The sequence below is a fragment of the Anabrus simplex genome, chromosome 2, assembly GCF_040414725.1.
Source record: "Anabrus simplex isolate iqAnaSimp1 chromosome 2, ASM4041472v1, whole genome shotgun sequence".
Lineage (NCBI taxonomy): Eukaryota > Metazoa > Arthropoda > Insecta > Orthoptera > Tettigoniidae > Anabrus > Anabrus simplex.
In genome coordinates, this window is record NC_090266.1 from 869,597,444 (window position 1) to 869,614,001 (window position 16,558).

At 37.8% G+C, this 16,558-nt stretch overlaps 1 protein-coding gene across 10 annotated transcripts in view; it reads right to left on the reverse strand.

Moving 5' to 3' along the window:
- Positions 1 to 16,558, reverse strand: part of LOC136864525 (CAP-Gly domain-containing linker protein 1) — a 958,550-nt gene that overhangs the window by 509,091 nt on the left and 432,901 nt on the right. For 6 of the 10 annotated variants that reach the window (XM_067141619.2, XM_067141616.2, XM_067141617.2 and 3 more), the window contains 2 exons: positions 7,134 to 7,196; positions 4,524 to 4,676 (listed from right to left, as the gene is read on the reverse strand). In XM_067141619.2, the coding sequence (XP_066997720.2) occupies positions 4,524 to 4,676; positions 7,134 to 7,196 (216 nt within the window). The remainder of the gene's footprint in view (positions 1 to 4,523; positions 4,677 to 7,133; positions 7,197 to 16,558) is intronic. The other 4 variants (XM_067141621.2, XM_067141618.2, XM_067141622.2 and 1 more) reach the window with 1 other exon arrangement.

Sequence of the window (16,558 nt, forward strand, 5' to 3'; positions counted from 1 at the left end):
GTTCACAGTTTCCTATATTAGTGTGGTTTATTTTATTTCAATATGTGTTAAACTGTGTACATGTTGATTTTTCGTAATTTAGTTGCAAAATCACAAAAATTAGTTTCAGCTGCTTCGAGCAAACCCCTGCATACAGGCTGAGTGCAAGGGGGTTAAAAATTGAAAATGCTATAGTCGCAAGAAAACCATCCTTTGCAACATATTCTGGTTTTATTTTTACTGCGCTTGCTATGAACAGTCAATGTTATTTTCTTATATTTACACATTCAAAGAAAACTGCTTTGTTATAATTTTTGTTACAGTTTACCAAGAAACAGGGTTTAAGTGGACAAGCTACGATTTACAATTCCTTGGATGGGAATCACAGTTTTTCCATTAAAAAAGTAATATTCCTGTTATTCATTCTGCAAAACGTAATATATTTACATAATTCAACAAGTTTAATGCTTGATTTTGCCTAGTGTTGTACTGTTATGTGACTTTTCCTGTTCACTGAATTTCTGAAAAAAAGTAATTAAAACTTATCAGGTGTCTGATGATAATAGCTATCCTCTAAATGCCAAGGGGATTTCACCATGAGTGAGGACATAGATATTTACTATCCAAGATTAAAGTACAACAACAATAATAACAATGTAAATGTATCTAACAAATATTTCAATAAATAAGCTAACTGATGATATTCCCGATAAACACGATTGCACTGTTGGTGAGTTCAGCAGATAATTTAAACCCAAGCAACCACAAGCACAGCTTATCCACCTTAACTCTGTGTTATATTAGAAATGTTTCTAAGGCTCATATTAAAATATAATATTGAAAACTGTAATTCATTACGTAGGCTACAGTACAAAAATATTTGAGGTTGTTGGCCTAACTCATTATCGTACACGGTCAAAATACATAAACTGCAGTGAATTTAAATAACTTGTTCCTTACAACATAAATTGAAAATGATGTGGATTTCTGCCCTCTTTCTTTCATTATTTTCTGCCTCCATTGCAAATGCTGGTATCACCGCAGTGATTGAGGGTGAATGGAAGAACTTCTCTCAATCTTCACGGCCTGTGACGTGACAAGGTCACTGTGTCTAAATAGCATGATACGCTCATCGCCTGCCTGCCCATTTGCTTACAGTGCTGTGTGCATGCGGGACGAAATGCTCAGCGTGAGGACCTCTACACTACAGCTCTGGAGCCAAGCTCAGCATTTGGGAGACGAGTGCGATTGAACCCCAATAATCATCATCATCATCATCATCATCATCATCATCACTGATCTGCATTTAAGGCTGTCGTCGACGTGGCTGATTCCCTATAAATTTTTTACCTTGTCGTTTCTTAAACAATTTCAAAGAACTTCAGAAATTTATCGAACATATCCCTTGATAAATGATTCTAATCCCTAATACCTCTTGGTATAAATGAATATTCATCCCAATTTGTCCTCTTGAATTCCAACTTTATCTTCACATTACTATCTGTCCTGAAAATCATTTTCTGTGTTTTCCCACTTCCATTTCCAGACAAATGCCAAGACAGTTTCTATTCATAGGCCACAGACAATTCCTTACGCCTCCTTACCCAATTTCGTTCACCATCATTCATTTCATCTTTGTTAGTTCCTCAACTGAGGTTGGCATTAGGAAGGGCATCAGGCTTTAAGAACATGTTCAGCTCATTCCCGACCACATATCTGGAAACGGGACTAAGCGGTAAACATACATATATACAGACATACATACATACTGTACCAGGAACTGTTTTAGCCAGGTACATTATTCTAAAAGTTACTGGAATATTTGGAAAAGGACGACAGTAATGTGTGTTCATGTGCCCGACATCTTACGTGAGCTCAATACGAAGTTCCTCGTGGCAAGCAGGACACGTCATGAGCGATGAACCTGCAGGTGACATGAATGCCACATGTCGTATGCCTTTCTCTCAAATGTACGAGAACAAAAATTTACTAACTTTTTAATCGATGAAGATATAGAAATGTGACATACCTCATCGTGTAGCTAGTGTTCTGAAGGCAAACATGTCAATCTCAGCAAATTCCACCAAGACGTTCAAGAGATATCAAGCGAGAAAGAAACCACATTTTCTCGTGACGTAGCGAGTAACCATGGTCTTGCAGAATAAAAGCTGAGGCTCCGGCCAGAGCAAGGCAGTACCAATTCTCCATTCACATCTGGCCTGTCAATCATGCTGCTCGCGACAAGTGAAGTCGAACTTAGTGTTCATTCTACGGGAACGTCGTGATACTTGTATTATTTTCGACGGCAAGTTGACACTTAGTTTATTTGAACACCAGTGAGTACCCTATGAATTTTCTTGAGAAATTGCTGGACTTACAATTCACCAGGGACACTTGAACTTTGGAAATTAATGTGTTTATAACATTGAAGTTATAAGACTTGTAATATTTTGCCAGTATTTGAACTTATAAATATCTTGATTTCCATGTGAATAACTTGAAGCTAGCACGACTGCTTTAAATTTTAATGGTCATGAACTGTTTCAACTTAGAACATCGTGAGTGTAGGCTTGCAACACATTAAATATTTTGAATATTATCTAAATCTAAAACCACTTCAACTTGTGCATAAAGACTGTTTACTAATTTTTGTAACAGACTGTACCGTTTGGAACCAATTTGTGTGAATAGACTGTCTAATGAACTGTAAATACGCCGCAATACATTATGCATACTTCGTAATTCAGTGACATTGTGAATTATAGGATTCATACATGAATACTTGATGAACTGTGACAGTGAGAAGGAACATTATGCTATTTTACGAGAGAGAGCTATTTCTTTCCTTTTTTTTTTATTGTGAAAGTGAGTCATGATAAACTGTGCTTTGAATGAGAGTCATTTCTGACAATACGAACAGTGTGCAGTGAGTGGTGTAAAGGTGAACTATGCATAGAAATGTGTTTTTCATTTTCCAATTATTACAACTTATGTACAAACTGGGATGGGTTAAAAAAAAGAAGAAAAGAAACAGTGCTTCGACAAATTTCTCATCTAGTGAATGGTGATTATTTCTGAAGCCGTTTTAAATACCGCAAATCAAAACTGTACTCGTTTCAACATAGGACACTAACAGTTACCTAGTCAGATGGACTTTCTTGTGTTAAAGTCACTCTTTTATTAAGATGAGAGATCATGTCTCAAGACGATGCAGATCGATGGAGAACGACGCAGATCGATGAAGATAACGTAGATTGACGGAGATTAATGCAGATCAACGCGGAACATGGGCTTGGTACTACGAAGGACGGTTCCTGGAACATGGTACTATGGAACATCGCGGTGCTTGCTGTTAGCTGATTCCCAGATTGTTGCTTGCGGAGCAGTCTTCAACAGTTCGAGCTCGACAAGAAGACATATTACTGGTGATATAAGTGTCTTCTCATTCAGAAATATAATTCTGGCTCTCAACAGAACCCTTATAGACAATGTCATTGCTGACAAAGAACATAACTGAATTCAAAAGTTCACTTACTTAATATTTTGATGAACAATTATAAGCAGATTATAAACTTTGAAAATTAACGTTTTACAACGTAATGCAATAATTCACTCTCATTCAAAATAAAGACAGACTTTTGGAAGACAGTGTATTATCACGTTAGATCTCATAATATCATATGCTCTCACTTGTTGGAACTTTAGAATTTAAATTCAGTGTTTTATTTGTAGTGAAGGCATACAATAAACTCTTAATTCGCAATATTCATATAAAGTGTACAATAAGTCATGTAAAATAGGACAATACTTAGAACTTTCTACCAGAAGATCGAATTTAATTTAAAGTGTTTTATATAAATTTATGACAAAAAAATATTTTTGAGAATTTCATGAGAAGAAATTATAGAATTTACTTTGTTTAATTTACGTAGAAAGCATACTCTGAAATCACAAATGATAGTAGAAAGGACTTAAGGATTTCATTAAAGTGAAATATTAACTTACTTTCAGCATGCTTTATTGTTTTATATCAAGAAAATCACGATGGACATAACTGGCTGAAAAAAAATTACTCGTTTGGATAGCAAGATTTTTTATATGATCAACACAATTTTTTGATGTTTTGTTGTAGGAACTGGAACATATTTTCCAATAAATATCTTTGATCACTACAATTGAGCGATGTAATAGGGTAACTTTTCATAGATTGAATAAATGGGAGAAAGTTATGATATCTATTATTTCACCTTGCGATCCTTACTCTCTGCACCTGCTCCTAAGAACTAGGCACCGCTTAGAAAGATCTCATGCTCTTTGATACCAATTTTTCCTGGTACAATACATACATACATGCATACATACAGTAAACATCTTGAAAGATCATTGGAAAAAAAAAATCTCTTTAACATGACCACCTCTATATACTGAACATGTATGACCGCAAAGAAAGGTGGTCAACTTACACAGGTTTCACTGTATTTGAGACTACATTTGTAGCACTTGGATATTAAAACTAAATTGTATAAACAAAGGTAGGAACATACCAATGGGGTCATCTAAAACGACACCAGCCCATTCCCCAGGAGCAAACTGGGTGTCACCTATATACGCTATCTGGCCAGGTTTGGTTCCACCAACCCACACCTTGTCGCCAATGATGAATCCATCGGTGTCCTCAGTTAGTACAACGCTTGCATCTATACATAAACATAAAAACTGTCCATAATTAATTGTGAAGGGGAACAATATCATACATACATACATATTGTAGCACTGTTAATTGTAAGTTGTCCAACATAAGTATAGCTTAATATTAATCATCTTACCATCAGAAAAAAACAGATTTTAACCTGATACCTACGATTTTGACATAACTGAAGATTACTGGTGAAACCATTGGTTTTCCATCAAAGTGTTCCATGAACTGAGATGATCAAATTCTGGCTCTATTGTAGTACTCCTATCAAATTCAGCTTAGGTACTTTCGTTACAACATGTTTTCAAATCCTTTGGTCACATTACTGAATCATATGCATCAGTTTATAATAAGAATTCTTATAATTTACACAGGGATTATGCTGTAGTAATCTGTTTACAGTAATCTGTTCACAGTAAGATATTTATAGCTTCTTGAACTGATTCAGTAAAGATAAAAATATCTACTTGATCTCATCAACTCCATAACACTTTTAAAGGGAAAAAAAATGTTAAATTCTTAGAACACTTTCCATTGATAATGTGATTATTTACAGCAACCAACACTTAGGGCAGGAGAACTTGAAATATTATAGTTAGGCACTGCTGTATGATGAGTGATGAGAAGTATCCTGAACCATACTTGAATTGGGATCCTGTTCTTCTTTTGTGTTTGTCCTGAATCCCTAGTCTTTTACCATCTGTATTCATTTTTACCTTATGTTTCTTCCCTTTCGCTGTGTTTATCCGGCTGTCTTCTTATCCTACACTTCCTACCACACGTGTCGTCAGAAATGGGAAAGGTGTGAGGTGTCCCACCCAATCATTTCCTGTGCCATATCTCCTGAAAATGCTTTTATTCTACAATGCTAAATGTGTTGTGATTGAATCACAATAAGAGAAAAAAAACACATAATGAAACAGACCTTCAGCACTCCACCGTAAGTGCTAATATCATGCCTACATCAAGCAAGGAGGTAAGACTTGTTTGTGTTTCAGATTATTAGGTAGCAGTTTTGAGTGGCAAGATGAAACAATGCTCAATGCTCTGTACCCGCACTGTTACACTAACGGCTGTGTTGGGAAATGTGTTTCTAATGGAGAAAAACTGCTGTGATCTCAGGTTATATCCAGAGACTGACAAATTATCTTCAGATTTTGAGTTGAAATTGTTCATGAAGAACAGAAAGACTGCCTGTGTTAAGGACACACTGGTTTTTCCTGTGACATTAGCTCAGATGAAAGATGTTTGCACATGTTACATTATTTATACAAATAGAAACACTAGTATATTGGTTCTAACTAGTCAGATAAACTTATAGGTATTGAGTAGGTGGAACCAAAATACTAGTTTTTTTCAATTTATATAACATAATTGTCATACAGATCCAAAATGAAATTTATTTCATGTATTATATTATTTAGGATGCCCCACTCCATAGTTAGGAGCCAACAACGCAGGTGCTTCCTGCACGAAGACTGAAGGTCTGCCAAGTTGGTCCAGCAGTGAGTGCTCACGCCCGTACTCCTGATGAAACTAGGAACCTAAAATGAGCTTGTCAGAGATTGAAAGGAAATTTATGAGGAGAGAGCCCATCTGTCTGAAGAGAGCAGTTTATGAAAATGTAGACGAAGTCTTTGTCTTTGTGTGTATTTATGTTTGTCCTTATCTACTGTTTCTATTGCTATCTATTCCCACACTTATCTATCATTGAGTCATCCTAATATGTGTTCTCTCTCTCTCTCTCTCTCTCTCTCTCTCTCTCTCTCTCTCTCTCTCCTGATGTGATTTGATTTGACATTTATTTGCTCCTTTCCATTACTTGTATTGAGTTAACATGATCCGTTCCTTCCCTCTTTTCCTTCTAGGCCAGAGCTGTAAAGAAATATTAGGAAAATCCCTGCTAAGGACCAACATGAATCGAGATCAGTTAGCAAAGTTGCTCCTATCAACTACGCCAGATACAAAGATTGATAATGAATAAAGATTACCACCAATATTTCTGACAACTGAGTTAACAATACTTCTGAACAGACAAAAAGAAAGGAATAAAGAACATGTTGTTACTGCAAAATATCTGGGAGAGATCAAATACTGAGAGTGTATTGATGTAAGTTCATCATTGACACCTAATTGTATTATACTGTCAAACTGAATTAACATGGTAATTTCAAATATCAGTTACACACACAAAATTTTGAAAAGCATTGCTTTAATTTATAAGTATATTGTTTCAAATAACATGTCTTTGCCTTTGTGGAAGTCTGTGGAACTGAGCATATTTAAGGAAATTTGAAGGAATGAGAACAAGCATCTTATATGTGAGAAACAAATATTTACACAAAGAGCATAATATAAACCTAATTTGGTAAGAGAAGAATAGGAAGGAGAAGTATAATGGCAGTTACAAAGCAAAATAAAAATGGACACATAACCTCTAAAAGCACTAGACACATACCTGGCGTGCGTGGCACTCCTGCTTCACTCAGTCTACGCTTGTATTCATAGTGAGGGTCTGGATCTACACAGCACATGCAACAGAATACAAATGGCAAGGCCCAACACAACACAAGCAAGAGGTAGATAAGATGGAGATGAACATGCGAAATTAAAAGAATAAATTTTGCATACCGTACATCACTGATAGCAACCATGAACACAGCTTCCTACTATGCTCTCTTCTTTTTTTTCAAAATATTTCTCAAAGATCAGTTACCATTAATTTCTAAAGCATTAATGTAGTTAAAGCAATTCAAATTGATAAAACAAACCAATTTATTAAATTATGTAACGAGCTATTAATCTAAAAGAATGGGTCAGTCTATCTAATATGATTACTTTCCACTAATGAATGCCTCAGATCAGCAAACTGCATGGCTGCAGTATTAAAGTTTGGTAATGATTTCAATGATTTTTATTTTCTGATTGATAAAGTAGCTCTGTTGTGGCAGTACAAGTGTATTTCCCATAACAGCATAAAGAGATCCTTGGGAATGTATTCTGAGCCTAGCATTTTAAAACTTTTACATTCCATTAACATTCTGTTCACCTGTGAAGATTTCACTTTCATCAACAGTGACAAAATTGATCAATATAATATTTTGTTAAAGATTTAAAACAGGTGATAAATAATTTTAAAAACTAAAATTAACCAGGACACATCTCTCTCTTCTTGTTTACTTTCCTTTCATAACACACATGGAATCATTCCTAATGTATACAGAGGACATGACAGCCAAGCAGCATCCTCACGGACTTCTCAACAAGGCAGCAGTAGTTCGAATTCTGGACAATGTGTGTAAGTGTATTTACTCCTTAGGGCATAATTCGTAATTCCTACTAATAATGAGGAAACCCTTGAGGAGTTTCTTATAATAATTTTCAATTCATACTTGTCCCTTATAGAGAAAATCTAGGAACGAACACTTTATCCCTATAAGGAAGCTCCACTATCTACTTACAGCTAATAATTGTCAGCCATCTTAATAACAAATAGCAGCTGTAAATTGATCACAATGGAGGTTAATGATGATTTTGGCCATTAAATTTTGTTTTATAATGATGTGCTACATAACAATACCATATATTTACATGATATGCCAGATCCACAAGAAATGTACATAATGATGGAGATTTTAAGAAACAATATAATTTCACTAAGGCCATGGTTATGTATGTTTTCATGCCCCTGCTAGCCAATCCAGTCCAAACAAATAGAGAGGTCTACCTATTTCACCACTATTCATGTTACCGATTGCACCGCGATTTTATGCATCAGCATCTTTTAAGGTGAATACATCCTAGTACAGTAAAACCTGCCTTTAGTGGACCTTTATGAACCACAAAACTGTTCATATTGGAAAAGGTCCCAGTCCAGTGAATTATGGTTTAATATTCATGTAAATTTACCTGTATTTAGTGGAACCTTTCTGACATGGAAAAGGAAGGATATTTTGAGACTATACAGAAAAAAAAAAAAGTTAATTTCCTTCCTAACCCTTTTTCAGTACATGTATATTCCAAATGGATCTAAGATGGTCAAGATAGCATTCAGCCAGGAAATGAACTTGGACCCTATCATTGTAAGGCAGTTACTTTATCTGTAGATCATGACAGGGATATTCTATGTATAGGAATGCAGAAAGATGAAAACCTGAGGTAGGAAACTTAGGGGGCCCCTTCATCCTTTATCTAATTTTGTCACCTTGTGAGTGTAACCTTAACGAGTTACTGACTAACGAAATGCAGGAATTTGAGAGGGTAGAAACACTACCTCCTTAATAATGCAGTGCCGTTTTCCTAGAAAGGTCATGGATTTAGTGTGCTTACAGTTAACAATCGCAGAACTTGGCGCTGTAGTTACAGTGTAATTTTAATAGTGATGGAAGGAAAGAAACATGCAGTTTTACATTCGAACACAAAAGTAAAGGTTTCAGAAGCTAGGTGAGAAAGACAAATTGTTTATTAAGCAGATCATAGCAAAGTTTAAGATTGGAAAAATGCAAGTCTATGACATTCTTAAGAAAAAAAGGCAGCATTAAATGAGTGGTTATGGGGAAATGGAACAATGAAACAAAAGCTCAGAGTAACTGAGAATGAGGAAATAAACTAAATTGTTTGGGTGTGGTTTGTCAGTGAAAGAGCAAGAAATTTTCCTGTATCAGAGACAATGCTACAACACCATGCAAGAGAGGTTGCGGAAAAGCTCAGAAAGGATTATGTAATTATTATGGTAGGTAATGTCAGTGCAGAATATTACATGGCCAGTGATCTAGAAGTTGAGACAGAGGTGGCATTTGAAAACATAGAAGAGTTTGTCACACATCCCCTCCAAGGAAAGAAAACAGAAATTGATGGTGATGATCATGAGAAAAATGATGATGAAGAAGATGGTTTATGTAACATGAAGTCCCACTGATATGCCCTAACAGCCATAACAGACATTCAGTACTTTTCGCTAGCAAAATTTGAATTGTTCACCGTGCCCACATATTTTTTTTTTTGCTAGGGGCTTTACGTCGCACCGACACAGATAGGTCTTATGGCGACGATGGGAGAGGAAAGGCTTAGGAGTTGGAAGGAAACGGCCGTGGCCTTAATTAAGGTACAGCCCCAGCATTTGCCTGGTGTGAAAATGGAAAACCACGGAAAACCATCTTCAGGGCTGCCGATAGTGGGATTCGAACCTACTATCTCCCGGATGCAAGCTCACAGCCGCGCGCCTCTACACGCACGGCCAACTCGCCCGGTAATGTGCCCACATTTTAATTGAGAACTGTGCTACCAGAGATAGTTGTGTCCATTGTACAATCCTGGATTAATGGAATAAGTAAATGACAGTATTGTACAGTATTACTATTGGTGTTAATTTTATAAAACATGTAATGTGTATTAAATATGTGCATGTGCTATGCACTGTAAGGTAGTTCTAAGCAAGAACACATTTTTGTTAGTGCTGATGAACTAGTATATATAAGTGTGTGAATAGTGTCATCATTGTATCTACTAGTGCATAAAATAATATGAATCTACTGCTGGATTATCTAATAGTTAAGATTTTTATTTTATTTTTTAACCACCTTTCTGAACTGAAATCCTACATACAGTGGAAAAAACTACCCGTTTCTGCTGAGGGCAGGTTTTACTGTATATACAGTAAATTTTATTTTTCAACAAGCTATGGAACTTATTTCAATGAGAAACATTTAACGCACACTGTAATTCTTTACAGATGGCATGCACAGATATGTATCATGTCAGCCTATGATCTGCAAAAATCATATCTGATGTATCTGACATCATGTCAAGTACCATAACAAGATTAGTGAAATTTCCATCCAGTCAAAATGAATTCAATACATTGAAAGTAAAGTTATTCAAGAAAGCTGGATTCCCAGGTGTTGTAGATTTAGTTGATGGTACTCATATTCCTATTAAAAGTCCTTGGTGGGGTGGATGAAGAAAATCCACTAAATTACAGAAATAGAAAAAGGTTTCTTATTTTTCTATTACTGTGCAAGTTCTTGGAGGACCTAATCAATAATCAAGACAGAGATTCTGGAGATAGTTATGAGATTGCCTGACTTTGAACATGATAGCAGAATTTTTGGTAAAATATTAACATCCTCTGTATAAAGAAAAATCATTACAATTTAGGGGACTTGTACATGAAAATCTTGTCAAAACATAAAATTTCTTTTTTGCTTAATTCAATTCTCCATAGTGTTCTGATTAAACATATACATAGTTCATGCATCTTCATGCACTAAAGGTCCTAAATTCCAGTCTTTTAAAAATGGTGGCACACAAGTTCCATGTTCTCTCTTTGCTTACATACAGCATATTGATGAGCAATTGAATTAGAGATTAAAGATACTTGGCTAGTAGTGTGTAGCAAGCCCTTTTGCCCTGATGATAGCAGTTACATGGCACCCACAAGGTATCAAAGGCATTAGCGAGCCATACTGATCCATGACCACCGCACAACCTCCCATAATGCATGGAGATTGGTACAAGAAGGAGAATAAGATCTCTCTCAACAGCATCACAGATGCGCTCAACAGGACTGAGGTTGGGTGATCTTCAGGAGTAAGCCAGCATCCTCACGTCTGTGGAGTGTTCAATGAACCAATCAGCCACAATTCAGGAGCAATGAGCCGGTGTATTGTCTTGTTACAGGGAAAGGTTTCCTGCATGCTGCTGGAGGCAAACACATGGGAGGAAATGATCAGACAGTAGGTTCCTATAACGTTTGCCAGTGAGGGATGTTGGCAGATATACCATGTGAACAGCCCTCATACGACAATACCACCACCACCGGCTGATCTGTAACTTACGTGCAAGAGGGACCTATTGACTCTTGGTGGGCGACACACTTGTATCCTGCCATTGTTCTATAGCAACTGATACCTCAACTCATTTAATCAGGTGGCCTTTTTTCAATACTTCGATAGTCCAAAGGCAGAGTTCCTTTGCCCATGTTAGTCACTGTGCATTCTGATGCGCGTTGACCAGGGGTACCCCTGCAGAGTGCTGACTCCTGTACCCTATTGCAAGGAGATGGTTCTAGATGCCATAGCTTATCACATTTCTTTGTTGCTCAGCACTGTATTCACTAGTGATGTGCTGCACTTTCGGTCCGTCTATCACATCTTACCATCCGACCTAGCTGACGGTGATCTTTGTTGTCAACACATTGTACTCCATGGCAGTTGACCCTGTTGGTGGTGGTATTCACCGAATCCATGTACTCATGGAACACTCTTGACATAGTGGCCCGTGGAAAGCCCAATGCCTAAACGACTTCAGAGATGGAATGACCAGTACACCAGGCACCGGTAATCTGGCTACAATCAAATGCACAGAAATCTCAAGTTTTGCCCATCCTGTCATCGACTGTTCACAGCCTGTAAGAGGTCCGACAACAACGCAGCCACGTGCTGTGCCGTACTATTATATTTACCAGGCCCACCACAGTGCAATCTCTAATTCAACTGCTCGTCAATGTACAATGTAGTTGGTAGTATGCTCGTTTCAGTGGTCAATACTGATTTCTTATGTTAGTCACAGTGCCAGCAAGCTGTACCTGAATCTGAGCCCTGTACAGGACATGTACGGAAGATACTCTATATGTGCTTGCATAAACTAAAGGAAGATATGAAGTGACAGAAACTTTCAGATAAAAAAGTCACTGGAGGGCAAGGATGGCTCACTGATGATGAAGTAGACAGATTAGAGTATTATTATGGTTTAGCCTCCAGATGATGTTTGTTGTTTAAAGGAGTCTAACATCTAGCTCATCGGCCCCTAATGATACGAGATCAAACGAAATGTAATAATAACTAAAATGTCCACTGACTAGAATTTAAAAGAAGATGAAGAAAATTATTGAAAATGAAAATAATCAGTGGAACTAATTTGCAATGCCTTATCTTCTTATAAAATGATTTTAAAAAATTAAAATGCATTAAAATGGAATAAGCCATTGCCTTTGAAACAAAATAATATATTCTATTCAAAGTAAAAGTTTTTAAAAACACACAGAAAATACACAAAGATAAAAACAGAGTTAAAAGAATAAAAACATAGTTAAGAAAATTTAAACCAGGCCACTATCCCTCACAAAATGGATGACGAGGTTTTCCGACTGCTCGTCATCTCTTAGAACGAGGGAGATGGTATTCTGAAGTTTTAGACTACAGCATAGAATGGCCAAGTCCACGCACTCTATGTAAGAATGTGTACTATGATCAGATGACTGCCCAAGTACACACCGGAGGGGGGGTGCTTGCTTCACCCTTCAGTAAGTAGGAGTGTGTTCCTATACCATGGCCGATCTGAAGACGATGTAATACCACTGCTTCCCTCTGAGAAACCTGAAAGAATGTCTTCTATACCTTCATAGTTCCTGTAATTGTTCTCAGCTTATCCGGAAAAGGGGTGGCCTGCCAATCCACCTCCCAATGGGATATAACCAAATGTCTCAGCTGTGAACGAATATCACTGGCTGGAACCTTGTAAGGCAATGGGAGCAATATAACCGTCTCCTTGGCGGCCCTATCAGCGTCATATTTTCCCGGTATATCCATGTGGCTCGAGAGCCATAAAAACTTGATTCTGGTGTTAGCACTCCCAAACCAGGTCAGAAGGTCCTGGATCAGCTGCACCTGAGGGTGCCATAGAAAACATGCATCAATAGATTGTAGCAAACTCAAGGAGTCAGAACACAGCATAAAGTGCCACATTCATTGGACAGTGCATACCGCAGAGCTTCAAAGCATAGAGCTCTGTTGTGTACACACCACAGGTTTCCGGAAGAGGAAAAAGGACTCTCTCATTGTCAACAACAAATGCACAGCCTACTTTCACTTCTGACCTCCAACCATCCACGTAAATAACTACTGAACCTGGATACCAGCTAATAATGGCCAGAAAGAGCCTCCAATATATGGAGGGGTCTGTGTTCACTTTAGGCCCGGTGTGCAGATCCAGGATGATTTCTGGTCATCGTATTAACCACGGGTGTACCTTACTTGGTTGTCTAAACAAGACAAGGAACTGAAAGTACATCAAACAATCTGTAACTGCTATCGAAGCATATATCAACCGGTTCCATTGCTCATGGATAAGCAGCATACAGCTGACAGTTTCCATTGTGGAATACGCAGGGATAGCTTGGGTGAAGTGGCATCTGTCGCAAATTCGCACATAGTGTTTGATGGCGCCTCAGGTGTAGAGGCGGTGAAGCGGTACACCAGATTCAGCGAGCTGGTTAGCAATGGGGCTTGTACGGAATGCCCCTTGTTGCCAAACTAACTTTGCTGTGGTAGATGCAATTCAGTTTTACAAGGACGCTTTAACTTGCTGATCCATATGCTGCACTGCTGTAGTCTAACGTGGATGAAAGTATAGAAGCACCATGTGGTCAGCACCCTACGTACTGCCGCTAAGAAACTCCAACATATTCAGCTTCTTAGCACATTTCACTTTTAACTGATGCACGTGCGGCTCCGACAATAATTTACTATTAAGAAAGGAGCTCAAGGAATTGGTAAGTGTCAACTACAGGAAGAGCGACCCCTCCTAAATAAAACTCAGGATGAGGATGAAGAATGTGCTTCTGGCAGAAGAGAACAACAGAGGTCTTTGCAGTTGAAAACCAAATCACATGTTCGAAGGTCCACTGTCCCACTCTCCTAATAGCTTGTTGAACTGTCACTCTGCGATTGCCATATTTTGTGAGCTATAATGCAGCACAAATCGTCTGCATATAGCAATGGCATAACTGCTGAACCAGCAGCAGCGACAATACTGTTTATAACAATCGCGAACAGAGTGACACTGAGAACAGTTCTCTGAGGGACTCCATTTTCATGAACATGGTGTTGCGAATATGCCCTCCACTACTCGGACACAGAGTAGATGAAGAGACAAAAAATCACAATAATAACAAGCAACTTACAACGTAAGTGTTGATGAAATTGCCAACATCCTATACAATGAAGACTCAGGTGATGAACTAATTCCTGAACTATGTGAAAGTGACAGTGATGACAGTGAAGAAGATTCTCCTGGACACGTGACAGAAAGCATAGTACCTGAAGGTTCACCTTTATTCCCCTCCCGCTATCCCATTTACGGCTAAACCAGGTTTAAATACTGAAACAGAAAACTCTAACAAGACGTAATTTGTAAATCTATTCCTCACAGCTGAATTTCTCGAATACCTGTGCGAGCAAACAAATCTCTATGCCAGTCAGATAATCAGTGCTGTGCCACATCCCTTCTCTAAACACACTATTACACAAACCTGGAGTCCAGTGGCGGTTTCAGAAATGAGAGAATTCCTGGGTTTGATGCTCATTACCTGCATCGTTGGTAAACCATCTCTCAGAATGTACTGGACAGAAGATCCAATTTTCTCCAGTCCCATTTTCTCAAAAACCATGTCACAAAATTGCTTCAAAAGTATCCTGTCATTTCTCCACTTTAGTGACAGTAGAGAATACAAGCACAGCACTGACAGATTATAGGTATATAAAATTAGACCCATTTTACAGAAATCATGTGACTGATTTACAGAGTTTAACACTCTCAGACAGAAAATTGCTCTGGATGAGTGAATGCTAGTCTGGAGAGGGCACCTAAGATTCCGCGCATACAACTCCAGTAAAATAATAAAATATGGGATTTTAGTGCGGATGGTTTTGAGTCCAACACGGGGTATATCTATAAACTCATAATATATGATGCAAGTGATGCGAATTTACAAAGTACAGTTTTTCAGCTGCTTGAAAATTATCTTGGTCGGGTATATAGTATATATATGGATAATTATTACAACAGCGTTGGACTTGCAAAACAATTACGGAAACAGAACACTGCCATATGTGGAACAAAACAGTCAAATGGGGTGTACCGAAAGATATAAAGGAACACCAGGCAATTCTCAAATGGGGTGAAATGACTTTCAGGAGGGACAAGGATATGTTGCTTCTTTCTTGGAGGGACAAAAAAGTTATTACTATGGTAACTACCATCCACTAGGCAGAAATGGTTGAAACAAATAAATCTGAAAAAAAAAAACTGAAACCACAGTCTGAGACTGACTATAATCAACACAAGCATGGTGTTGATACTGCAGACCAGTACTCGGCACTCTATCCTTTCATGAGGAAAACAGTTAAGTGGCCAGAAAATGTTTTTTTAATTTACTGTACTGCTTACTTTCTAACATATTTTGGCTCTTTCAGAACTCAAATCTTCAAAAAACAATAACATTATGAACCCAACATACAAGTACAGCCACTTCTCTCCGACATCTCAGCACCCTCCACTTCATCAGCTCCATGTCCACGTCCTGCAATTTTGCCGCCAGAAAAGGACACCGGCCAAGGATCCACCATTTAGGTTAAATGGGGAGAGAAAAGCTTCGATCATATATCCAATAGATGGCTGATGACGTCACATTCTTGAAGCAAGGATCTCAATCAGCTGACTGGTGGGTAGTGCGAGAGTTTTGAACATTGTGTTATAGGCGAGAATAGTGATCAGCGTACTTAAAAGTGACTTTTAGCTACTGTTAATGAAGCGATGGTGCACTATTGCGTAGCGTATGGATGCAAGGAGACCTTCAAAAAAGGATCTGGCATTTCCTTTCACGGGTAAGTAAATATTTACATAAATATGATGATGATGTAAGGGGTTTCATATAGTTGTTGTCAGGTGTCTGTAGAATACGTACAATTACATGTAATTTATTTTATTGGTTACAGTTCCAGTTTCCCGGTTACAGCAATTTTGAATACTGTGCTTTTATTGATTTCAGTTTTCCTGCTGATGAGACAAGAAAAAAGCAATGGGTAGTTGCATTAAGAAGAGAGA